The 24,758-nt window shown below is 42.6% G+C and overlaps 2 protein-coding genes across 5 annotated transcripts in view; both read right to left on the reverse strand.

The window, feature by feature from the left end:
• Window positions 1–1,903: 1,903 nt before the first annotated feature.
• On the reverse strand, window positions 1,904–16,077 carry LOC105983597 (protein FAM228A-like). Its single transcript, XM_013013542.1, has 7 exons — window positions 15,985–16,077; window positions 13,394–13,462; window positions 11,983–12,174; window positions 9,722–9,809; window positions 9,295–9,383; window positions 9,236–9,247; window positions 1,904–2,367 (listed from the first exon to the last, which is right to left on the reverse strand). The coding sequence occupies exons 1-7, from the start codon at window positions 16,075–16,077 to the stop codon at window positions 2,209–2,211; spliced, it is 702 nt and encodes a 233-aa protein (XP_012868996.1). The 3' UTR covers window positions 1,904–2,208.
• Window positions 16,078–18,390: 2,313 nt separating this feature from the next.
• Window positions 18,391–24,758, reverse strand: part of LOC105983774 (protein FAM228B-like) — a 17,263-nt gene continuing 10,895 nt past the window's right edge. For 3 of the 4 annotated variants that reach the window (XM_013013802.1, XM_013013803.1, XM_013013805.1), the window contains 3 exons: window positions 23,930–24,034; window positions 22,174–22,329; window positions 18,391–18,542 (listed from right to left, as the gene is read on the reverse strand). In XM_013013802.1, the coding sequence (XP_012869256.1) occupies window positions 18,500–18,542; window positions 22,174–22,329; window positions 23,930–24,034 (304 nt within the window). In that variant the 3' untranslated portion in view covers window positions 18,391–18,499. The remainder of the gene's footprint in view (window positions 18,543–22,173; window positions 22,330–23,929; window positions 24,035–24,758) is intronic. The other variant, XM_013013804.1, reaches the window with a different exon arrangement.

Below are 24,758 nucleotides of genomic sequence, written 5' to 3' on the forward strand. Positions count from 1 at the left end.
CTCATGCCTGTAATCCTAGCTGTGTGAGAGATTGAGATAGTAAAGACTGTAATTCAAGGTCAGCCCAGACAGGAAAGTTCAAGACACCCCTTTCTCAACTAAGAGAACCAAGAAGACTAACAGATTTCACCCAGGCATGCCTGTGGAAATATGACCCTGTCTTTAAAAAAATAAGATAAAAAATAAGGGCTGGAGGCTCATAGCTTACTTTCTTGATCAAAAACCAGAGTTCAAAACCCAAAACTGAAAAAACAAAACAAAAACATTGTTTCTTATAATGAAACCAAATTTCCTTTCTAATACAGTAGGGGAAATTAAAAAAAAAAAAAGATGAAGGAGGGGCTGGGAAGGTGGCTCAGTGGTAGAGCGCTTGCCTTGCATGCATGAGGCCCTGGGTGCGATTCCACTGCACCACTTAAGCAGAAAAAAAAAGCCGGAAGTAACACTGTGGCCCAAGTGGAGAGTGCCTTGAGCTGAAGAGCTGAGGGACAGCGCCCAGACCCAGAGTTCAGGCCCCATGACCGACAAAAAAAAAAAAACCAAAAACAAAAAGATGGAGAACTAAGGCTTGACTCTCCAGTATTACTCTGAGCCTTTGATGTTTGATGTGTTGACATTCTGGGACTTGACCATTGGAGCTAGAATGAGTGTTAGCTGGGGGAGCTATGCCTGTCCCCTTTGAGTCCTGCTCTCCTGGGGAGTAAACTCCAGTGTAACTTCTAAGGAAAGGGTAATAGACATGGGTGAGGACTGTCCCGCAAATTGTCCTACCCTCCAGCTCACAGGCTCCGTCTTTCCTGTTGTCCCTCTCCTGGCAGAGCCACGTCCATACCTGCCTAAGCTTCTTTGGCTTTTCAAATTTGAAATATGAAATTCATTTTGATTGTTAATAGAAGTACACTTTCTATGTTAATTTTCCAGATATATGAGTAAAACTGGAAAAGATCTGTCCTATGAAGGAGTCACCTGAGCTACAGGAGCCCTGATTTCTGAAGAGAAAGCTCTTCTTTCTCCAGGCAGCTGGAGGAACCAGAAGGATTGTTTAGTGCAAGCATTGGGGGCTCTACCATAGCTCTCATTTCTGTTTAACCAATTACTGGGAAAAGAAGGGCTGGAAAATAAAATTAGGTTCGATTTCTTTTACGTCCATCATTCTAGAAATTGATCCATGGCACTGATTGGTCAAAACAGAGACAAAATAATTAAATATTAATTTAAGGTATAAAAGAAACCAAAACAAGCAGACATTTCGGTGACCTTCAGAAAAGGTTGGTGAGTGAGGCACAACCTTGCTAAGAAATGCAAACTCTCAGTCATCTCTCGGGTGTTGGGAAATACATTTTGTTGTGTCTGGAGGTAAGTGGGAACTGACATCAGAATGAGTAACCTCTGACTAACCAGTGTTCCAAGCCTGATGATGATTGGACAGGTTTCAAACTAGCTCTGAGGTTACTGTGACCATAGCTGCAGGACAGCGCTCTCCGAGCGTGGATACTTTAATTCCCACTAGGATGAATGTTGTGCTGTGTCTCCATCTCTGGACAAAGTGATGGTTCTTGGTCAGATTTAGAATACAAGAGCCTGCAGGATCTGAGTCAGACAACTTTAATGGCTACAGAAGATACATTATGTCAACAACACAACACACCCAACTCTCTCCCCCCACTGAAATACAAGCCTTATTTTCAGAGAGTGTAGGGGGTAACGGGAAGGGGATACCCTAAGATGACTTAGATCCTACATCCATTGGGAAGGCAGACCTCACACAACTTGTGAAAACCTGGGATCCCCACCAAGCTCCTCAAGCTCCTAGGGGTGGGGATGGTATGGCAGAGGAGTAGATAACCCCACCTTCATAGGAGGGATTACATTCTGAGCGTGTCTGAGTATTTGTGCCCTGGAGGCAGGGCCTTGATTGGCCTTGGAACAGAAGGACACCGGCACTTTTCAGCGAGGAACTGGCCTCGTGGGTTGGCCTCACACCAGTCATTGAGACCCTCTGAGCATCAAATATTGGAAGATAACAATGCTACCTTGCTGTTAAAATATTTCAATGAACACAAAGTTCCTAGTTCATGACCAGAACTCAATAAACAGTAAGTGCTATTATTTGGATATTTCTTACAAGGTCTTTCCACTTATGGAAAGAAAAACGAGGTTCTCAGTCTTGGGACACACACCCTGCCCTGTGAAGGCAAGGAAGCTCTATTACAAACGTCCCGACCTGACCATCTTGTGCACAGAGTCCAGGTACTTCCCCAGGACATCTGCAGTCATCACTCTTCTTTGCACAGGCAGTGCCTCCCGTTTGTGCTGGTCATCTCCCACTGCCCACGAGCGAGGTCTCTCCTGTCGGTCCATTGAAACCTATTGGCAGAAAAGGGTGGCATGAGGTATGCTGCGGGGTGAGGAGGCTCACAGGGAGGGAGGACCCTTCTGGCCCTTAACCCACACCCGGCCTACTTATCCAAACTGCCACGCCCTCTCCCTCTCACACTCTGCCTGTATCTGAAGCTCTCACAGGAGGTTTTCAGAGGACTCTGGATCTTGGACTCCATCTACCTTTGTATAGTATGGCAGAGATGACTAGCTGTCTACAGAGTGCTTCCCTCCACCATGTATAAATCAGCCAGCTTCTTTCCCCAGCAACTTTGGACCCAGCCTTGGACCAGAATCTAGCCACAGACGACCAGAGGAGGAAACCCAGCCTCCCTCCAGTCCTGGCCACATATACCATGGCCCTGTTCAGTCCAGACCATTTCTCTTTTCCAGTTGCAGGAATGAGCTCATTGGAATCCAGGTGAAAAGATGACAAAAGCTCATGAGAGAGTTCTGAACGGGGACAGCTTGCTGTTCATCTGACCCACCTAATACTGGTGCTTGAACAAAAAAAAAAACTTGTACTGTGTTAAAAGCTCTGTATACTTTTTCAGCCTGATGGTGACAGCAGGGACCCTTCTCTGCCTTAGCTGTAGAGTTTCCTTCTGTCACATTAAGATCTAAAACAAGGCTGGGAATGTGGCTCAGTGGTAGAGTGCTTGCCTAGCATGCATGAAGTCCTGGGTTCAAATCCTCAATACCACATAAACAGAAAACGCCAGAAGTGGCACTGTGGCTCAAGTGGTAGATTGCTAGCCTTGAGCATAGAGAGACTCAGGGACAGTGACTAGGCCCAGAACTGACCAAAAAAAAAAAATCTAAAACAAGTGCTTCTGCACAGCAAGGAAAACAAAAGTTGGGCATGATGGCACATGCCTATAATTCCAGCACTTAGGAGCTGAGGCTGGAGACTCTCGAGTTCCAGACCAGCCTAGACCACATAGTGGGACCCTATCTAAAAAAAAAAAAAAGCTGGCCAGGTGCTGGTGGTTTATGCGTGTAATCCTAGCTATTCAGGAGTCTGAGATCTGAGGATCGAAGCTCAAAGCCAGCCCAGGCAGAAAAGTCCATGAGTCTCTTATCTCCAATAAACCACTCAGGAAACCAGAAGTGGCGCTTTTGGCTCAAGGGGTAGAGTGCTAGCCTTGAGCTTAAGAGCTGAGGGACAGTGCCCACACCCAGAGTTCAAGCCTCACAACCGACCAAAAAAAAAAAAAAGTTATGCTCAGAACTGCTGAGGATAGTACATAAGCCTACCATGTAATAATTCCTTTCAGAGAGACTTAGGAAAATAACAGGATTGAGTCCGAGTTGCATCACTAAATATTTGAGCAAGTTTTTAGCTGGAAAGAAGAAAAGGCCATGTTCCACAAGGCATGGTAGAAAAGAAGGGCCATGAAGTTGGAAAGAGGAGAAATGCACAGAGGCTGTATGTTCACAACAGGCCATGGACTCATTACCTAGCTGTACCTAAGCCTTCCCTTGGGTCCTGAGCTTCAGGTTTCAGGATTCCCAGAAGGAGGGAAATAGGCCAGGAGCTATCAGATGTGACCACCCAATTGTGAACTCTGGATTTGAAATCTATGCTGGGGGAAAAAAGAAAGAAAGAAAAAAGAGCCAGATTACAGGTGGCTCACACCTGTAATCCTAGCTTCACAGGAGGTTGAGTTCTGAGGATTGAGGTTCAAAGCTAGCCTAGGCAGGAAAGGCCAAGAGACTCTTATCTCCATTTAACCACAGAAAACTGGAAGTAGTGCTGTGGCTCAAAGTAGTAGAGCACTAGCTTTGAGCAAAAGAGTTTAGGGACAGTGCCTAGGCCCTGAGTTCAAGCCCTGCAACTGATGAAAAGAAATCTGTGCTGGGGGAATTCTTGCCCTCTTTTTTTGTGTTTCATGTTTTAAAAATCCCACTTCACAAGGCCTTTTGTGGTTCGCCTGTATAATCCTAGCTACTCAGAGAGGGTAAGATCTGAGGATCATGGTTAGAAGCCAGTCTGAACAGAAAAGTCTGTGAGACTATCTCCAGTTAACTAGCAAATATGTCAGATTGGAGTTGTGGCTACAGGTGTAGAACACTAGCCAGTGAATGAAAAAGCCAAATGAAAGTGAAAGGCCCAGACCAAAACAATTGGAGATGTGGTTCATGTGGTTAAATACCTGCTTTGCAAGTATGAAGCCCTGATTTCAAACCCCAGTTGTGAAGAGATAGAGACAGAGTAAAACAGAGAGACATAGTGAAGAGGAAAGGGAGAGAGGAAGAGAGGGAGGGAATACAGAAGGGAGAAACAAAGGAAGGAGAGAAAGGAAGAAAGAGAAGAAAAGTTGCAACAAAAATTTTGGTCAGGTTTGAATGTAATAAGTGGTAAATGGTATTGCTGCACTATTCACAATAGCCAAGTTATGAAAAAAGCACAGATGCTTTACAGTGGATGAGTGGATCAAGAAAATGTGGTATATGCACAATGGAATTTTGTTTATCCATTAGAAAAAATAATATTGTGTCAATTGCAGGAAAATGGATGGACCTAGAACAAATCATGTTAAGTGAAATAAGCCAGGCTCAAAGAGACAAACAGCACATGGTTTCTCTCATATGTGGAAGCTAGATCTGAAATGCAAATATGCATGATAACATATACAGGACTCAATGCATTTTACACACACACTGACTAAAGGAGGGTATACTTAGGGGAAGAACCCAAACACATAACTCCTCTGAATCCCTAAATTACTGTTTATTAAAATGAACACCAGGAAGTGTGATCGTGTTTTGGGAAGTGGACAAAGAGGGGATCACAGGGATGGAAGGAGGAAAGGCAAGCAAGCGTAGTCATTACATTCAATGTACATTATGTAAAACAGTGAGGCATGTAACGAGGGTGGGGATGGGGGGAGGACAATAGGGAAGAATGGACAGTGAGGCATGGTACTCATAACCTGACTTACGGAATTGTGACCCCTTTGTATAACTAAATAATAATAATAAATGTGGGGGCTGGGAAGGTGGCTCAGTGGCAGAGCGCTTGCCTTGCATGCCTGAGGCCCTGGGTTCGATTCCTCAGCACCACATAAAAAAGAAAAAAGCCGGAAGTGGCGCTGTGGCTCAAGTGGTAGAGCGCTAACCTTGAGCTGAAGAGCTGAGGGACAGTGCCCAGGCCCAGAGTTCAAGCCCCACGACTGACAAAAAATAAAAACAAAAAAATGTGGTGATAGAAAAATGGCACCAGGTTAAAGGCTCAGGAAAAAGAGCTCAAGGGATCTTAGGGGGCAGATCTTCTCTGTCTGGTCTCTGCTTTCACCAAGTAAGGGCGGGTCAGCACCTGAAAGCAAGGTCCGGGGTCTCCTATGTGCTACATTTCTGTGTCTTTTCCCACAGAGGCCTCCCTGCCCTAAGAGCATCCATGAGTGCAGCAGTAGCTGCCCCTCCGCCACCTCCTTTGCTCTCCTATGTCCAGCCACTGCCTCCTCTGCCCAGTGAGCCCCTCTGTGAGCCGAGCAGGGGGAGGTGGGGAGAGGAGGGCGGGCTTTGTCAGAGCCACTACTTTGGCATTAATACTTGCTGTCCACCGGGTGTGGCAAAATTGCGCCTCCCCAGCTCTCAGCTCACCAGACCCTTCTTTTTAGCCTGTTTGTACTGCCTGCGGTTTGAGGAATACAGCTGTTTTTCAAAAGCAGTCTGACTTAAGTTAGGTTTATTGTTGTCACCAGGTAGAGGAGTTTCTGCGAAGATGAGGTTTTCAGCACTGTGAAATAGACAAAATTATCTCAGGTCAACACAAAAATCAGAATATTATCTTAATAAACTCAACACTTTATAACAAGGAAATGGCTAATTAGATATACACTGGTGACCCTTGGAAAAATGTCTCCTAAAAGTTCTTGAGTGAAAGCTTGGTCCCTAGAAGGGAAGGGACGAGTCCTAGAGTGGGTGGTCCGCAGGTCACAGCGCGCCCTTGAAGGGACTCTCCAGACACTTACCTCTTCATTTCTCTCAGCATTTGTAAGTTAAAGAAAGGATTAAGGCAAAATAAAGATATTTTAAAGCAAATAAAACTGAGAGATTCTCCATGAACAGGCACACATGGAAATTAAAAACAGTTTGTTTAATGTTTGTTACAAGCTGACACATTTATGAATGATATAAACAGGCCTACAAGTTGTTCTAGAAGAGAACAAAAAAGGGAGAATGAGGGGTTGAAGGATTAGAAGACAAATACAATAAAATGTTAATGGCTGTTAGATGCCAATTCTTTCAACACTGACTACATATTCAGTATAATCCCAGTAAATCTCCATGTTCTTGGGAATTTTTGTGTGCATATATATAGATATAGATATGTGTATATATGGAACTTGAACTAATTCTATAGCTTAAAAAGGATTTGTTCTATCTGGTATTAAAGCTGATTTTAAAACTATAGTAAATATAACAGACCATAATAGAGAATCCAGAAATTAAATAAGTGTGCTTATACTTCTGTTGTACCAAATTAAGACAATAGTGCAGAAAAAGATGGATTTTTTAGTCTATAATATGAAGAAATGAATATCATTGGACTCCATAAACAATAGACATATAGAAACAATTCCAGTTAGATTAAATGTGAAAGCAAAACTGTAAAGGGTTTTTTTGTTGTTGGGTTTTTTTTTTTTGTCGGTCGTGGGGCTTGAACTCTGGGCTTGGGGCTTTCCCTCAGCTCTTCAGCTCAAGGTGAGCACTCTACCTCTTGAGCTAAAGAGCCCCTTCCAGTTTTCTAGAGATAAGAGTCTCATGGACTTTCATGCCCTGGCTGGCTTAAAACAGTGATCCTCAGATATCAGCCTCCTGAATAGCTAGGATTACAGGCATGAGCCACCGGTGCCCGGTTTAAAATTGTAAAGTTTTTAAGAGGAGGTGATTTCAAATAATGTATGAAAAGGGCTGGGAAGGTGGCTCAGTGGTAGAGCGCTTGCCTTGCATGCCTGAGGCCCTGGGTTCGATTCCTCAGCACCACATAAGCAAAAAGAAAAAAGTCGGAAGTGGCACTGTAGCTCAAGTGGTAGAGCGCTAGCCTTGAGCTGAAGAGCTGAGGGACAGCGCCCAGGCCCAGAGTTCAGGCCTCATGACCGGACCCAAAATAAATAAATAAATAAATAAAAATAATGTATGAAAAGTACTAATTATAACAAGGAAAAAAGATAAGCTTCATAATATCAATATTTAAAACATCTTCATTTGGTAGGTATAATGATGCATGCCTAAAGTCTCATCAGTCGACTGAGACAAGAGCATAATCTAATCCCAAAAGTTCAAAATCAGCCTGGATAATAAACAACACAACAAGACCTCATCTCAACTAGTAAATAAGTTTTTAAAAGGCATCATTAGGAAAAGTTAAAATACAAATCCACAAAATATGAAAAGATACAAGAAGCAGAACTGAAAAGGGGTCTACATCCAAAATATTAAAAAAAAAAAAGCTTTACAAATCAGTGAGCAAGACAGACAACCAACAGATAAAAATGGCAAAAGTCTTAAACAGGTACTGTTCAAGTGAGAAAACTCTATAGGCAATAAAGATATGAAAAGCACTCAGAGGTTGGAGGCGTGGTTCAAATAGTAAGGCTTGGCCTAGCAAACACAAGACACTTAGTTCAAACTCCAGTACCATCAAAAAAGGAGCTAGGCGCTAGGCACCAGTGCTCATATCTTTAATCTTAGCTACTCAGGAGGCTGAGATCTGATGATCATGGTTCAAAGCCAGGCAGGGCAGGAAAAGTTCATGAGTCCCTTATCTCCAATAAACTACTTTTTAAAAACAAAGCCAGAAGTAGGGCTGTGGTTGAAGTGAGAGAGCAATAGCTTTGAGCAAAAGAAGCTCAGGGACAATGTCCAGCCCTGAGTTCAAGCCTCAGGACTAGCACTAAAAAAAAAGAAAAAAAATAAGGAAAGGAAGAAAGGGAAGGAAGGAGGGATGGAGAAAAGAACTCACTTGGTAATCAGGAAAATGATCTCAGCCATGAGCTTTACTCAAATTAGAAAATCCAACCATATCAACAGTCAAAGAGAATGTGAAAAATGTGTACAGTACTTCTCATCCATTATGACGGGGACATAAGCTAAAATAGCTTAACAGTTTAACAATGTCTTATAACTCAGAAAGGCTCACTCTTAGATATACACCCTAAGAAATATGGATTGAGGGAATCAAAATACTTGCATTGGACTGTTTATAATAACCCAAATAAGACAATAATTCAAACATCCACCAATAGTGGGGGCTCACATCTGTAATCCTAGCTACTCAGGAGGTCTGAGGATCACAGTTCGAAAACAGCCTGGGCAGAAAAGTCCATGAGACTGTTATCGCCAATTAACCAAGAAAATGCTGAAAGTGAGGTATGGCTCAACATGGTAGAGTGCCAGTGAAAAAAAACAGCAAGTGCATGAAGCCCTGAATTCAAGCCGCAGTACAGATGGATTTCACAGTATGTAAATGTCTTGTCCAAAAATCAGTCACAAAAGAGAAAATGCTTTCATATTTCATTTATATGAAACTCAAAACTAGCTGAGATTTACCTGACTTTTGTAACTGTAAAAAGAAAAACAACTAGGTGAGATTAATAATATTGTTTAAGGATTTAAAAACAACCACAAGGAAATGGAGGGAAAATAAGCAGGTAAAGACAGCTTGGTGATGGTCCTATCACAGGGCTGGCTTGAAGTTTGTTAAGGTGTTCCTACTACTCTCTACATTCATTTCCCAATTCTCTAAGCCACTAAAAGAAAAGGTGTGACTAGTTGCAAGCTCTGCCTTAGGAAAACACTAACCCACAAGTTCAGCAAGCATTGGCATATCCGTTTAGTTACTATGTACCTGTACATTCCACCATTTTTATTCTTCATGGGTCTTTCAGAAGCGTCTTCCCATGCTACCGGGACCACACTGCGTGGAGTGAAAATGTACTGGGATAATTTGGCTTTCTCCGGGTCTTTAAGTTGTTTTTTGGTGCAGTGTCTTTTTTCTATCGGAAAATGAAAAATGTAAATCAGCACTTTTAAAGACCAGTTGCTCTTGGGGAAAAATCATGTGACACTTAACAGTCTCTAAAAATGAAGCCTGGTGGGGGGGGGGCTGGGAAGATGGCTCAGTGGTAGAGCGCTTGCCTTGCATGCCTGAGGTCCTGGGTTCGATTCCGCAGCACCACATAAGCAAAAAAAAAAAGCCGGAAGTGGCGCTGTGGCTCAAGTGGTAGAGCGCTAGCCTTGAGCTGGAGAGCTGAGGGACAGCGCCCAGGCCCAGAGTTCAGGCCCCATGACCGGACCCAACAAAAAAAAAATGAAGCCTGGGGTCACAAAGCACCTGTCCTATCTTGGGCATGAAGTCTCTTCTTGTCATCCAACTCTTGCCGCCTTTGAGCCTGAGCATCATCCAATGCAGGGGTTGTACTCTACAAGAAAAGTGAGACTTTTTCAGGCTGCCAGCGCAGTTTATATTAAACTATTTAAATCTGCCAGGCACTAGTGACTCACGCCTGTAATCCTAGCTTCTCAGGAGGCTGAGATCTGAGGATCAAAATTCGGAGGCATCCTGGACAGAAAAGTCCACCAGTCTCTTATCTCCAATTAACCAGAAAAAAAAAAAAGCCAAGAGTGGAGGTATGGCTCAAAAGCCAGCCTTGAGCAAAAAAATGCAAGACCTAAGTTCAAGTCCAAGTACTGGCACACTAAATAAATAAACAAATAGTTTAAATCTGTCCTAAACATTCAAATGTGGCCTTACCATGCACCAAAGCTCACAGAGGACCAAGCCTGGGGAATCCCATCCGCACACAGAGCAGTGGGAAAGCAGCAGCAGCTGGCTCGATGTACATACTTCACTGAGTGGAAAGAGCGGAACAGAGCAGGGCAAAGGAGACCCGCCCATATAGAAAAGACAAGGCTCTGTTTAGAGTGTTACAGAATCATTCTATGAGTCAGTATTTGTTGGGCCACTAAGTGCTACATTAAGGCCTCAGCCTGTCACCAAAATTCCTCATTCTAGAACAGACAAGTCACTCACAATGACAATTTAGCTGTGCATGGAGCTGGCTTAGGGTCTTTAGAAGCACAGGCAATGCTCCTAGCCTAACCTGAGAGGAAGGAGGTATGTTGAGGCTGCTACTCATTGCTCTGTTAGGGCTGTGGGACAGGCAGGGCCAAGAACATCAGTGAGTCTGGGTCAAGAAGTGGGACTATACAAAGGCCATTTTATTTACTTGTTTCATGCCCATACCAGGGTTTCAACTCAGGGCCTTGAGCCCTAACTTGGCTTTTTCACTCACAGCTAAAGCTCTTGAACCATGCTTTGCTTCTGGCCTTTTGCTGGTTAATAAGAGATAAGAGCCTCCCAGTTTTGTCTGCCCAACCTGGCTTTACACCATGATTCTCAGATATCAGCTTTCTGAGTAGCTAGGCTTACAGGTGTGAGACAGTATACCTAGGGAAAGGCTATTTTTAAGTGGTGTTTTGTTTGTTTTTCTCTCTCCTTCTGGTTATAAGCCTTCCACACAGGGACTATCTCCTGCTCCTTCACTTTTCCACAGCGCTTAAAGATTGTATACTTAGATTTCAAAAGCATAGGGATACCATCTTGAGCTCTGCCTCTTAGGGTGTTTAGGAATTAGTATTTAATAATACCTATTCAGAAATTTTGCTCAAAAATACACTTAAATGTTTTAATATTCCAGCCAAACTACTCTAGAAAATAGGTGGGAGAGTCAGGGTAGGGTTCCAAAATACAAAAAAAGCAAAAATCTTGAGTCTGTAGTATACATTTTTGATTTGGTACTACAATAACATGCTTATATTGGATAAGACATTCCTGACATCAAAGGTTTTCAAAATAAGACTGCAAAATATTTTTTGATGAAGCCAAACTGAAGGACAAAACTGTTGGTCCCTGCTGAGCACCAGTGGCTCACACCTAAAATTCTAGCTACTCAGGAGACTGAGATCTGAGGATTGTAGTTCAAAGCCAGACTGGGCAGGAAAGTCTGTGAAACTCTTATCACCAATTAACCACCAAAAATCTGGAAGTAGAACTGTGGCTCAAGTAGTAGTGTATTAGCCCCTCAGCACAAAAGTTCAGACCCTGAGTTCAAGCCCTGGGACTGGCATATATACACACACACACACACACACACACACACACACACACAGGCACACATACACACAGTCACACACACACACAAGTTGATCCTTGTACCTATAGGTTTGCTGATGTGACAACCCTATCTCCCATTCCCCCTTGACTAATTCCTACCACAGAAATTAGTCACACAGCCTCTTTTCCTGATCCTGCTCAGTCAGGACTTGCGATATGACCTCGTCCTGGCCAATGAGCTCTATGTGAAAGTCCCCTGAGGATGCTTTTTGCTTCCTCATCAGAGGAATAGGGAAAGAAGAGAGCCTTAGCACTATTCCCTACCCCCACTTCTTCCTGTCTTGAATGCAGACCTAATACTTAGAGCTGTAAACACCTCAGGTAAGTGTGAAAATGACAAGTAGATTGAAAATACTAGAGATAGCGAGAGAGAAAAGAAAAAAAATTGGTATACTTTATTGAAAAATACAACTCAGTACCGTTTTGTTGCCGTGCTCTAAGAAATATCCATATTTCTCTTGTTTTATTTTCTTTGATTTTTTGCATGAAAGTACTTTTTTCATTACTTTCTGCTGAAGAGGCTCTGCAACTTGTTTGACCCATTTTTTATGTAATAACTCCTTTTTTCTTTCCTTAAAAATATCCACATGCTGAAAATACATATCCAATTTCTAATGAAGTGATAGGAAAAGAAAAAATGATTAAGAAAACGTTCTACTTATTGTCATTTGCATAACAATGGGTAAACACTTGTTCCCACTTCTAAGTTCTCAGCCAAATCAAGCTGTGACATCCTAGTACAAGATACTGGAGAACAGAACACAGTTTAGGATGAAAACCTGAAAGCACAGAACAAGAAGTCGTGAAAAGTTCACATATACTATGCCTTCTATTAAACTCATAAGGCAGGTTAAGCCTTTCTTAACTCACCAAACTATTGCTTCTTCTTAGAGATTCCAAAGCATTCCCTGGTCATCTAACCTTCATCAGCAAAGTTGGTGACTTGATTTGATACCTCTCTCTAACTTATAAAAGGAGGCTAATCTCACCTAGCACTTCGATGTTCAAATGAGAAAATATATGTGCACTTACTTTAGTTATTGCAAATCATAATACAAATGTCAAAGCAGTCATATAACACCAAATTCTGATCACTCTCATTGAAATTAACTACTGATAAACATCTTAATTCTATAGCTCATATTAGTCACTAATTCATTTCTAGTGGTTACACATAGTCCCACTACAAGAATGGGACATAGAAGGAAGGGGCAAATTTTAGTAGGAAAGAATTTTCTGTTTAGTACCAAGACAGAGGGTGAGCAGTTAAAACAACCCAGATCCCTAAGGACAGATTCAAGCAAGACTTTGGTGTAGCATGAACAACTGAGAGGAGTGTCATGATCCTATAAAATCAGCCTCTGTAATATAGTGTCTGATTTGGCTATCCAGTGTCTCCTCAGTGCTTGTATATTGAAGCTTTGTGTCCCTAGCTAATGGAGCTATTGGGAGGTGGTGGAAATTTTAGGAAGAAAGACTGGAAGCAAACTTGGTTGTTGAGAGCCTGCCTGCCCTTTAAGGAGATGTCGGGAGCCAGGCCTTTCCTCCCCTTCCTGGCTGCCATGAGGTGAGTAGCTTTGCTCCGCCACACATTTCCTGCTCTACTATTCTCCCTCACTACAGGCCCAAAGCAATCAGACCAGTGACCATGGACTGAAACCCCTAACGCTGGGAGCCAAAAACAAACCTTCCTCCTCTGAAGCTGTTTATCTTGCATGCCTGTCATAGCCACACAAAGCTGACTAGCACACCTGGCAACATCGAGTCTCTACATGCTGCTCTACATACTTCCTGCTCCCCCAGGACACAAGTACAACACACAGCTCTTACCTTCACAACATAATTTTCTCTAAATAATATTGCATGCACAGCTCCATCAATGTCTTCTCTAGCTAATACCTATTATAGAAATGAGTGTTAGAAACAAACCAAAATGACAAGTCCCAGTGTAATATATCAATAGCATTAGTGAACATCTAAAGTCTGTATGTCCAAGTATAGGTTATGACTTTTGTTTTGTGCCAGTACTGAGGCTTGAAATCAGGGCTTCATGCTCTTGCTTTAACTTTTTCACTCAAGGCTGTAGCCCTACCACTTGAGTCACATCTCCACTTCTGAATTTTTACTAGAGATTTGTCTATTGGGGCTAGTTTCAAGGCTGGTTTCTCAGATCTCAGCCTCCTGAGTAGCTAGAATTACAGAAACTTGAGCCCAGTAAGTTTGTGACTTTTATAGAAAAGTTCAAACACCATTCTCTAGGAACCAATCACCCAGGTTCAACAACTAGCAATTCCTCCTCATCTCATCTAATTCCCGACTCACTTTCTGTCCTCCACTCAGAATAATTTGAAACAAATCCTTGACATCATATCATTAAACCATATTTTTTAAATTACCAAGAAGTTTACAATTAACGGGATCCCACAAGAATTAAATATTTGGTAGGCATATTTTAAAGGGTCCTTGAAGCTTTCTGCCTTCTGTCAGTCTCTTCCTAAATCAAAACCACAGAAAGTCCAATTTAACACAAACTGGTCAATCTCTGACCTAGTTAGTTGTATTTCATAGCCTCTTAGAGATATTGTCTCATACCTAAGGGCCTTCCATTGTGAATCTGAGGGAAAATGATTCACTAAATCCTCCCTGTAGCACTTCTTTAGTTGGATTGCTATAAACTGAGTTCTAGATATTATTCTTAAATGACTAAAGAAGAAGGAATGAAAAGTTAATTAAAAGCAGCATTTGGCAGCATATGTCTATAATCTCAACTATTCAGAAAACAGGGGTAAAAGATCCCTGGATTGAGGCCAAACTGGGCAAAGTTAATGGCAGACCTTATCTCTAAAACAAACTAAAAGCAAAATATTAGAGACTGGTTTATGTGGAAATCACAAACTTCTAAGTTTAATCCCTAACACTACCCTCTCCCTGCCAAAACAAAAACAGTATCTGGGAGGAATATGCTATTCCTAAAACAATTATCTCTAGTGAAAAACTCAGACAGATTCTTAGAATTTTATTATTTACTCTGTGACTTTTTTTCTGTTCTGCCACATTGAATGTATCAAAACCAACTAAACCCCAAATTCAAATACCAGATCTGTTAGCAAATCAAAACTGAGTTGTATTTTTACCCATAATTTAATAGTCTCACATAAAATCTAAAATGATATTCAAATAGCTTCTTGGGTCTTCTCCAAAGTAAACTTCTTTAAAATGTAAACTTAATTTTATGCAAAAGTAACCACTAAACATGTTTCCTTGATAGCACAGTATAAATGGAGAACCAATCACTGTTTATTTGGAGGAGTAAAAATGTACATGTTGACAATTATCTTGGATGGTCACTTTTTTTCAGTTATTATAGTGAGATTATGAGTACATTTTATATAAACAGATATATATGTAGTATTGGCCATGTTTCAAGTTTTCTAACAAGCTTTTGTTGTTTTATATACATATATATGATATGTTAATGATTTGTAGCAGCACTTCTGAAATGTACAGCTTTCTGTGCATACATATATAAAATCTATCCTTAGTTCCAACCACAGCCAAAGAAATAAAATAATCCCTGTGCAGTAATGTGGAGGCCAACCTGAGTTATATAGTGAGACCTTGTCTCAGAAATAAAAGGCAGGGGGGCTGGGAAGGTGGCTCAGTGGTAGAGCGCTTGCCTTGCATGCATGAGGCCCTGGGTTCAATTCCTCAGCACCACATAAGCAAAAAGAAAAAAAGCCGGAAGTGGCGCTGTGGCTCAAGTGGTAGAGCGCTAGCCTTGAGCTGAAGAGCTGAGGGACAGCACCCAGGCCAAGAGTTCAGGCCCCATGACCGGACCCAAAAAAAAAAAAAAAAAGAAATAAAAGGCAGGGAAGGGGGAATTTCCATGAACTTCAAAACAACAAAATTTTTTATTTTATTTTTGTGCTGGTCCTATGGTGTGAACTCAGGGCCTGGGTGCTGTCCCTGAGACTTTGTGCTCAAGTCTAGTGTTCTACACTTGAGCCATAGACCCACTTTTGGGTCTTTTGGAAGTTAATTGGAGAGAGGAGTCTCACAGACTATCTTCCCTGGGCTGGCTTTCAAGCATGATCCTCTCATCTCAGCCTCATGGGTAGCTAGGACTACAAGCATGAGCCACCAGCCCCAGCCAATAAAACTTTCCTATGAGCAAATCAATACCAGCCCCTATCTGCAAGTCTTAGCCTGACTCCTGCAAGGCGACCTCCTGCCTTACAGATTGCCCTGTCCCGTTCATGCCCAGTCCCTCAGGTTAGCAACACATACCACCCGCCAAATTTCATGGGGACCATTCTCACCCAACGAATTCTCTTGTGTGTTTCAGTTCTGGGAATACACGCGTGATAGTGCCTAATTAGATCCCACAGCAGAATGGCATCCCCCAAAGTCCCCATCGTTACCTCCACTGAAGAAACCCACTGAGGCTCTGGCCAGTCCTTCAGTTTTTCTGGACTGAAATGTTCGATACAGTTGGAAGCTCTCGTGGCAGCCATAGATGGAAGCCCTGAGGAGGAAGAGATAGAATGAGGGGACGTAGTGGGCTGCGGCCCAGCCGGGTCGGCGCTCGCTCCTTGTGGGCTCGGTGAGTCAATTACAGAAGTTCCCCAAAGGGCCCGACCTGCATCCCGCGTTGTGAAAGCAGGTCTTCCCCGCGGGGGCCCACCAGCCGCAGGGTGTCACCCCAGTGGGGCCCCTGCCACTTGCCCACGGTGCTGCCTCGAGGCCCCCCCCTCGCTGCCACCCCGGAGTTAAGGGCTGGGTGGTCAGCAGTGAGCCCAGCAGAGGAGGTGGCGAAAATTCCACCAAAGGGAAATCCTGACTAGTGGAAACATACCTAATCCAAGCCAGGGATAAAAAGCGGTTGGAGCCCAGCCCTCTTCTCTGCCCCTCCCCACGCCACCACGCCCCCCTCATTGGGGAGGCCAGGTACAGGGTACCCCACTGCCATGCAGGCTTCTCTGTTTACTTGTCTATTTGAATACACGCTTTACCGTGTATTGGAAGACTGGGGGCGGCGGCTGGAAGCAACGTGTTTTGGTGCAGTCGCCACTTTCCCTTTGCCTCCTCTTCTCCTGGGGGCCTCATCCCACAGACGGAAGGCGTTTGCATTCTGATTGAAAGGAACTGATGGAAAATTTAAAAAAAATTCTGGACAATAAGGAAAATCTAAAAGACTGCCCGAGTGCAATGTCAAGGAATTATTACTATTATACGGTTTAGTAACAGTTTGTGTTAGTTTTACAAAGGAGGCATATTCTGAAATAGTCTTGGATAAAATCATTTATCTGAAAAAGTTTGTTCAGAGCAGGTGGAAGGTGAGGACTGGGAAGGATGATGGATTAAACAAGATTGTCATCTGAAACAGAAAGCAAGTCTGGGACACAGGAGCCAAGATTCAGAGATAAATATTGCATCAGTGAGAACAGGTTGATTAAAAACACGCTGGCACTACTTTCCCTGCTTTAATCGTTACAGTCCTCACTGAGATGTAACATATAGTAAAAGTGAAGTCACTCCCTCCAATCATAAATTTTTATTGCCCAAATGGTGACTGTGCTCTAGAAAAACTAAAGAAAAACACCCATCCTGGCCACAAAATGGTAAAGCAAATCCTCTGATTACAAAGGATTTGCTAAGGAAAAAAAAAGTTATAGCAAGGTAGGATTCTTATCTTGAAAGGAGCATCTGGAGAAAAATATTGTTTGTTAAAGGGATGCTCAAAGAGAACAAAAAATATCTACCACTAACACAAGGACCCAAACTTAGCAACTGACCGGATTTAGTATCTCTGGGCTCAGCTGATAATGTCAAGCCAGTGTAACAGCAAGAATAATGAATGCATACCAAGTGTCCAGAACAAAGAACATTTACCCTAAAATATATTCTTTCAAGGCAGACACTGGTAACTCATGCTTGTAATCCTAGCTACTCAGAAAGTTGAGATATAAGTATTGCAGTTCAAAGCCAGTCTGGGCAGGAGAGTACATGAAACTTTTATCTCCAATTAAAACACCAAAAAGCTAGAAATGCATCTGTGATTCAAGTGGTAGAATGCTAGCCTTGAACAAAAAGGCTTAAGGACAGAACCCTGGCCCTGAATTCAAGTCCCAGAACTGGGGCTTGAATATACATTTTAATTTTAAAATATACATTTTAAATTTCCTAAAGAATCTTGAAAGCAGAGTATTGCAGTGCATGATTGTAAATCCAGAAGGTTGAGGTAAGACTATCAAAAGTTTGAGGCTATGCTGGGTGCTGGTGGCTTCATGCCTGTAATCCTAGCTCTTCAGGAGTCTGAGATCTGAGGATGACAGTTCAAAGCCAGCAAGGGCAGGAAAAGTCCATGAGACTCTTATCTCCAATTATCCACCAGAAAAGCAGAAGTGATACTGTGGCTCAAGTAGTAGAGCACTAGCCTTGAGCTGAAGAGCTGAGGGACAGCGCCCAGGCCCAGAATTCAAGCCCCACAACAACAACAAAAAAGTTTGAGGCTAGCCTTGATTAAGAGAAGGTGGGAAAAGTTGGGAAGGATGAGAGAATGAGAAGGAGAAGAAGGAGACAGAGAAGAATCATCTTGACAAAAACCTGAGGAGAATATATGAATGTGGATTTTTAAGTGTGACTTAAAAAAAGAAGCATATTTTAAACTTCGGGACAAAGTGAATTGAGTCAAACATTCCAAAAAGATTGCTATTATTTTTTATTGAGGTTTTTAGCAATACTTTTTTTTAATTTGGGAGAAAAATATACTTACAACAACTATCAATTCATGATATTGTCATTTCTTAATTGCTACAGGCACTGAATTTAAAAATTAAATGAAGTTTATTGCAGATAAGGACAGAACAATTCTTGAATCCTTCTCTGGGTCCTGGCAGGTAACTTTGTCACGAAGTAACCTTCACTGAACCTCCTTCACAGGTCAAGAATCAGGATTAATGTTCCTTGGTTGCTACTGCTGTTTCAAGGGAACAAAGGAGAAAAGTTGAGTGTGAGATAAAAATGAACAACTTGCAAAAACAGACTTAGTTCCCCAGCTAAGCTGAGCTGATCCTTCTGAATTCTGGTCCTACTACACCCCAGTGACCCTCCTCATAGGGTCATCCCTGAATCTCCTACCTCAACCTTTCCTCCTCTGGATTCAGAAGCACTCGGCGATCTGAGGGACTACCTATGGCATTGTTTTCATATATATGCCCAAATACTGTTATGCCAAGCTTGACAGGCTTTAGGAAATTTTGATTCTTTCTCCTTTCAAATCTCTTAAGTTTCTATCTTCCACCTCAGTTTCATCTAATGACTTTCTCACTTTGTTGAGACAATGAATGACCTTCCTTCAGAAAATTCACACAACTAGCTTCCTATATGCATATACTCCGCCTTCCCTCCTACAAGGGGCGGGTTGTTCTGCCTTCCCTTTGAGCCATGGACTCCACCTTTTCATCTGCTGAAGGGCTCTGCACTTGTCCCCCTCTCTTCCCGGCCATCACATTTCTCTCTGCTCATGCATTCCATGAGGAAACATCCTAGCTGTAGCTAGCATCTGATACAAATGTTCCACTGTCCCTACTGTCTCCAGCCACAATTCCATCTCTCCACTCCTTTATAGCAAAATGCCACAAAAAGGTTGTTTATTCCCCCTGTCCCCACATTGTCATCCCGCAACCCATCCTCTTTTGAATCCACCCTACTCAGGCTTTCTTTCCAATGGCTCCACAGTAACCTCTCTGATAAAAATCACAGATTCTTCCTTCCTTCCTTTCCTTCCTTTCTCTTTCTTTCTTTCTTCCTTTCTTTCTTCCTTTCCTTCTTTCTTTCTTTTGTCAGTCGTGGGGCTTGAACTCTGGGCTTGGGCGCTATCCCTCAGCTCTTCAGCTCGCGGCGAGCGCTCTACCACTTGAGCCACAGAGCAACTTCTGGTTTTCTAGTGGTTTATTGGAGAAGAGAGTCTCACAGACTTTCCTAAATACAGAGAATAATTCCCAGTCCCTATCTTATTTGCCCTCTCAGCAGCAATGTGAGATGGTTGATTGAATCCTTCTTTCCTAGGTTTCTGTAATACTACACTCTTCTGCTTTCCTTCCTGCCTGACTAGCCACTCATTCCTTTCATATACCTTTGTTCAGTCTGCCTCCTCATGCCAACCTCTAAATCTTGGAGTTCCTCAGAAATGGTCCTCAGTTCTCTCCTCCCTTGACTCTACTCCCAGGTGATCTCATGATTTCAAACAGCATCTGAGAATTATTCATATACACTTGTGTACCCCATTTTCTCCGATCTTCTAGGCTGCATCTACCCCCCATCCCCACTTCACAGCTCCTCTGGGAAGTTGAACAAAAAAAGTGTAAATGAATGTTACTTAAATTAATGTCTTAACTCAGGTAACAGAAGCTATGTACCAAAGGGAGGCTTGAAGACCACTGTTAAGGACTTTCAAAGAGGGAGTCAAAACAATTTTTTTTAATCAATCATCAAACTGAGCACTGGTGGCTCACACCCATAACCCAAGATACTCAGGAGGCTGAGATATGAGGATCATGGTTTGAAGCCAGCCCCATCATAAAGTTCAATAAACTAATTAGAAAAAGCCAGATGTGGTGCTGTGGCTCAAATGGTAGAGTGCTAGCCTTGAGCACAAAGAGACTCAAGGATAGCACCCAGGCCCAGAGTTCAAGCCCCAGGACTGGCAAAAAAAAAAAAAAGCAAAACAAAACAAAATACCTAATTTATCAAACAAAGCAATAAATAAAAATCACTAGAGGATTAGTTTAGTAAAAGAGGAAAAGAAAGGATGCAAACCACAAAAAATCAACAAAATGGCAGGAACAAGGCATATCAAGGGAATAAACTCCCCAATCAAAGAGAAGAAGCCTGGATCATAAAACAAGATCCAAGCATTTGCTGCCTCTAAGAAACTCAGCTTATGCCAGGTGCCTGTGTCTCATGCCTGTAATCTTAGCTACTCAGGAGGCTGAGATCTAAGGATCACAGTTCAAAGCCAGCTCAGGCAGGAAAGTCCGTGAGACTCTTTTTTTTTGTCTGTTGTGGGGCTTGAACTCTGGGCCTGGATGCTGTCCTTCAGCTCTTCAGCTCAAGGCTAGCACTCTACCACTTGAGCCACATCGCCCACTTCCTGCTTTTCTGTTTATGTGGTGCTAAGGAATCGAACCCAGAGCCTCATGCTTTCGAGACAAACACTCTACCACTAAGCCACCTTCCCAGCCCCGTGAAACTCTTATCTCCAATAAACCACTCAGAAAACCAGAAGTGTCACAGTGGCTCAAGTGGTAGAGTGCTAGCCTTGAGCTGAAGGGCTAAGGAACGGTGTTTAGGCCCATAGTTCAAGTCCTATGACTAACAAAAAAAAAAGAAAAACACAGCTTACTACCAAAGTTAAACACAAATTCCAAGTGAAAGGATGGAAAAAGATCTTTCAAGCAAATGCATCCTTTAAGGCAGGAGTAGCCATACAGCTATCTAAACACAGACTTCAAATTAAATTCAGTAACAATAGGCTGGGAAGGTGGCTCAGTGGTAGAGCGCTTGCCTTGCATGCATGAGGCCCTGGGTTCGATTCCTCAGCACCACATAAGCAAAAAGAAAAAAGCGCAAGTGGCATTGTGGCTCAAGTGGTAGAGCGCTAGCCTTGAGCTGAAGAGCTGAGGGACAGCACCCAGGCCCAGAGTTCAGGCCCCACAACTGGACCAAAATAAATAAATAAATAAAATAAAATCAGTAACAAGATATTAAAAAAAGGTTTCCACATATTAATAAGGGGATTGATCCATGAGGGAGAAATTGCAGTGGTCAATATATACGCACCAAATAATGGAGCAACCGAATACATTAAACTAACACTCTTACTCAGACTTACAAAAACTGATAGACCTCAACACAATAATAAGAGACTTTAACATCTCACTTTCACCAAAGGACAGGTCAAGGTCAACAAAACAAAAGATCAACAAAGGGGCTGGGAAGGTGGCTCAGTGGTAGAGCCCTTTCCTTGCATGCTTGAGGCCCTGGGTTCGATTCCTCAGCACCACATAAGCAGAAAAAAAAAAAAAAGCTGGAAGTGGTGCTATGGCTCAAGTGGTAGAGTGCTAGCCTCGAGCTGAAGAGCTGAGGGACAGCGCCCAGGCCCAGAGTTCAGACCCCACGACCAGACAAAAAAAAAAAAAAAAATCAACAAAAACACTTCTAAATGAAATGACCTCATAACCCAAATTAATAGATATCTATAGAGTATTTCACCCAACAATCACACAATATACATTCTTCTCAGCAGCCCATGGAACCTTCTCCAAAACAGATCACATCCTAGGATATTCAACAAGCTTGAGAAAATATAAAAGAATTTAAAAAAAAAAAGAATTGACTGTGTAGCACCACCAAGTTGCCAAGGGTAACTCTCTATTCCCTCTAAATAAAGAACACCTGACTCTCGGTTTCTTCTACTTTATCCCTTCTGAGGAAGTGGTCCATGCCTCCTTTCTTTTTGGAAGCCAGATAGGTCACAAAGTTCCCAGGTGCTGAGATTTTAGTGCCAGCAATATCTAGCTGCCTTGCATACTGCAAAATGGGACTACCCAGCTCTCACCACCTCCTGATCTTCATCCTTTGCTACCTCCTGGCTGGGACTCAAGGAAGAAAAGTGCCTTTCACAGTTAGCCTCTTTGGAATTTGCATTCTTTCCTTCATCATAACAGAGAGGTTCTTTTTCCAGAGGAGACGGCACTTTGTTTCTATAGGAAAGAACCAGAAAAGAAGGCGTTCTCAGAACTTTTCAACTGTAGCACTTAAAAGTTTTCACTTAAATTTGAAGTTGAAGCCAGGTACCCGTGGCTCACGCCTGTCATCCTAGCTACTCAGAAGGCTGAGATCTGAGGATCATGGTTCAAAACCAGCCTGGACAGGAAAGTCTGTGAGACTTTTATCTCCAATAAATCACCAGAAAACTGGAAGTGGTGCTGTGGCTCAAGTGGTAGAGTGCTAGCTTTGAGCTGAAGAGCTCAGGGACAGCGCCGAGGCCCAGAGTTCAAGCCCCATGACCGATAAAAAAAAAAAAATTGAAGTTGATAAGTTCTATAAGGATTTATATATTTCATGGGGAAAAAATAGAATTACTCACTCTGGTGTTAATCAAAGAGCTGAGTGAATGAGACCCTCAAAGTTGTCCAGTTTATCATCCCTGGGACAGTCTAAAGAGTTAGGATGTCAAACACAAGACAAACTTGTATTTTCTCCTGTTGCTGCCACCACCGGGGCAACTCCCTCATTTATGGCAGAGAATTCAAGCTTCCTCCTTTTCCCAGAGGAAGCTTATAAATCTAAGCTTCTCCTACCTCTAGGGACTTGAACAAAGCCATACCATATATCCCTCCTATCTAGGTCACACTCTGCTACAGAGGTACTTAAAAATAAAATTTATTTTTGTACTAGGATTAATTAGACATTAGGATTGAGATATTAATTATTCCAAAATCTTACTCAAACTGCTCCAATTAACCAGCAAAAAGCTTGAAGTGGAGCTGCAGGTCAAGTGGTAGAGTGCCAGCCTTGCAAAACAAAAAGCTAAGAGGCAGCACTCAAACTGTGTTCAGGCTGAATTCAACCCCAGTGACCATCCCCCGCCCCCCCCCAAAAAAAATCCAATTGTTTAACTTTAGTACAATTGTCACCTTCACTCACTTATTATTTCTCAGAAATTTGTGTCTTAAAATCAGAATAGCCTGAAGAAAGTTACTGCTTCCCTCAGGCACAGTCGTAGGAACTGCCTGTCTGTCAAGCCACAATGGAGAGGTCTTGGCATTGACCCCAACAATTTGAATAGACAACAAGGGCAGCAACAGAGCCAAGCATTTTATTTATTTATTTTTTGCCAGTTGTGGGGCCTGAACTCCGGGCCTGGGTGCTGTCCCTGAGCTCTTCAACTCAAGGCTAGCACTCTACCACTTGAGGCACAGTGCCACTTCCAGCTTTTCGGCTTATGTGGTGCTGAGGAATTGAACTCAGGGCCTCATGCATGCAAGGCAAGTGCTCTACCACTGAGCCACCTTCCCAGCCCCCAAGCATTTTAAATGAAAGTTGAGCCATTTCGTTTGTTTTTTTTTGGGGGGGGTCTGGTCGTGGGGTCTGAACTCTGGGCCTGGGCGCTGTCCTCAGCTCTTCAGCTCAAGGCTAGCGCTCTACCACTTGAACAACAGCGCCACTTCTGGCTTTTTTTCTTTTTGTTTATGTGGTGCTAGGGAATCGAACCCAGGGCCTCAGGCATGCAAGGCAAGCGCTCTACCACTGAGCCACCTTCCCAGCCCCAGTTGAGCCATTTCGGAATAACAAGCTTACTTGAAAATAATTTCCTTTTCTTCTTCCTGATGTTCCATAAGATAAGAAGTTCTTGCCAAGGGTTTCCAATCAAAACTCTCATTAAAATTCTTTTTCACTTTTAACCTTTAAACAGAAAACTTACATGAGGATATATGAAAATACAACTACTTTGAATTTACGCAAAACTTATTGTTATATAATCAGCAAAATGCTGCACTGGAGGTGTGACTCAAGTGATAGGATACCAGCCCTGAGCAAGACAGTCAAACAAGAGTGTGAGACCCTGAGTTCAAGGCCTACTACTGGCACAAAAAAAAAAAGGAAAGTTTTAATATTTAACACAGTAAAGACACTTAAGTTATCTGTGTGATAGGACTAATCAAACTAAAGTTTCTATAGAGATAAAACAAAGTTGTACAAGCTAAAAAGCTTATCACAGTGTCTAACAAATAGTAACTAAATGAATATTGTTATTATTCTAGATTAGTGATTAGAATAAAAATTTAGTCTGTAGAATTATTAAGAAAAGGACAGATGAGAATACTTAAAAGTAGAACAGACAGCATCCAGTGCTGAGTAAGACAGAGGGCAAAGAAAAAGATAAAGAAGATGATGATGAGCTGGGCGCTGGTGGCTCACACCTGTAATCCTAGCTACTCAGGAGGCTGAGATCTGAGGATCGTGGTTAAAAGCCAGCCCGTGCAGGAGAGACTGTGAGACTCCTATCTCCAATAAACCACCAGAAAACCGGTAGTGGCGCTGTAGCTCAAGTGGTACAGCGCTCGCCTTGAGCTGAAGAGCTGAGGGACAGTGCCCAGGCCCAGAGTTCAAGCCCCACGACCGACAA

The sequence above is a fragment of the Dipodomys ordii genome, unplaced genomic scaffold (assembly GCF_000151885.1).
Source record: "Dipodomys ordii isolate 6190 unplaced genomic scaffold, Dord_2.0 Scaffold20, whole genome shotgun sequence".
In the NCBI taxonomy this organism is placed as follows: domain Eukaryota; kingdom Metazoa; phylum Chordata; class Mammalia; order Rodentia; family Heteromyidae; genus Dipodomys; species Dipodomys ordii.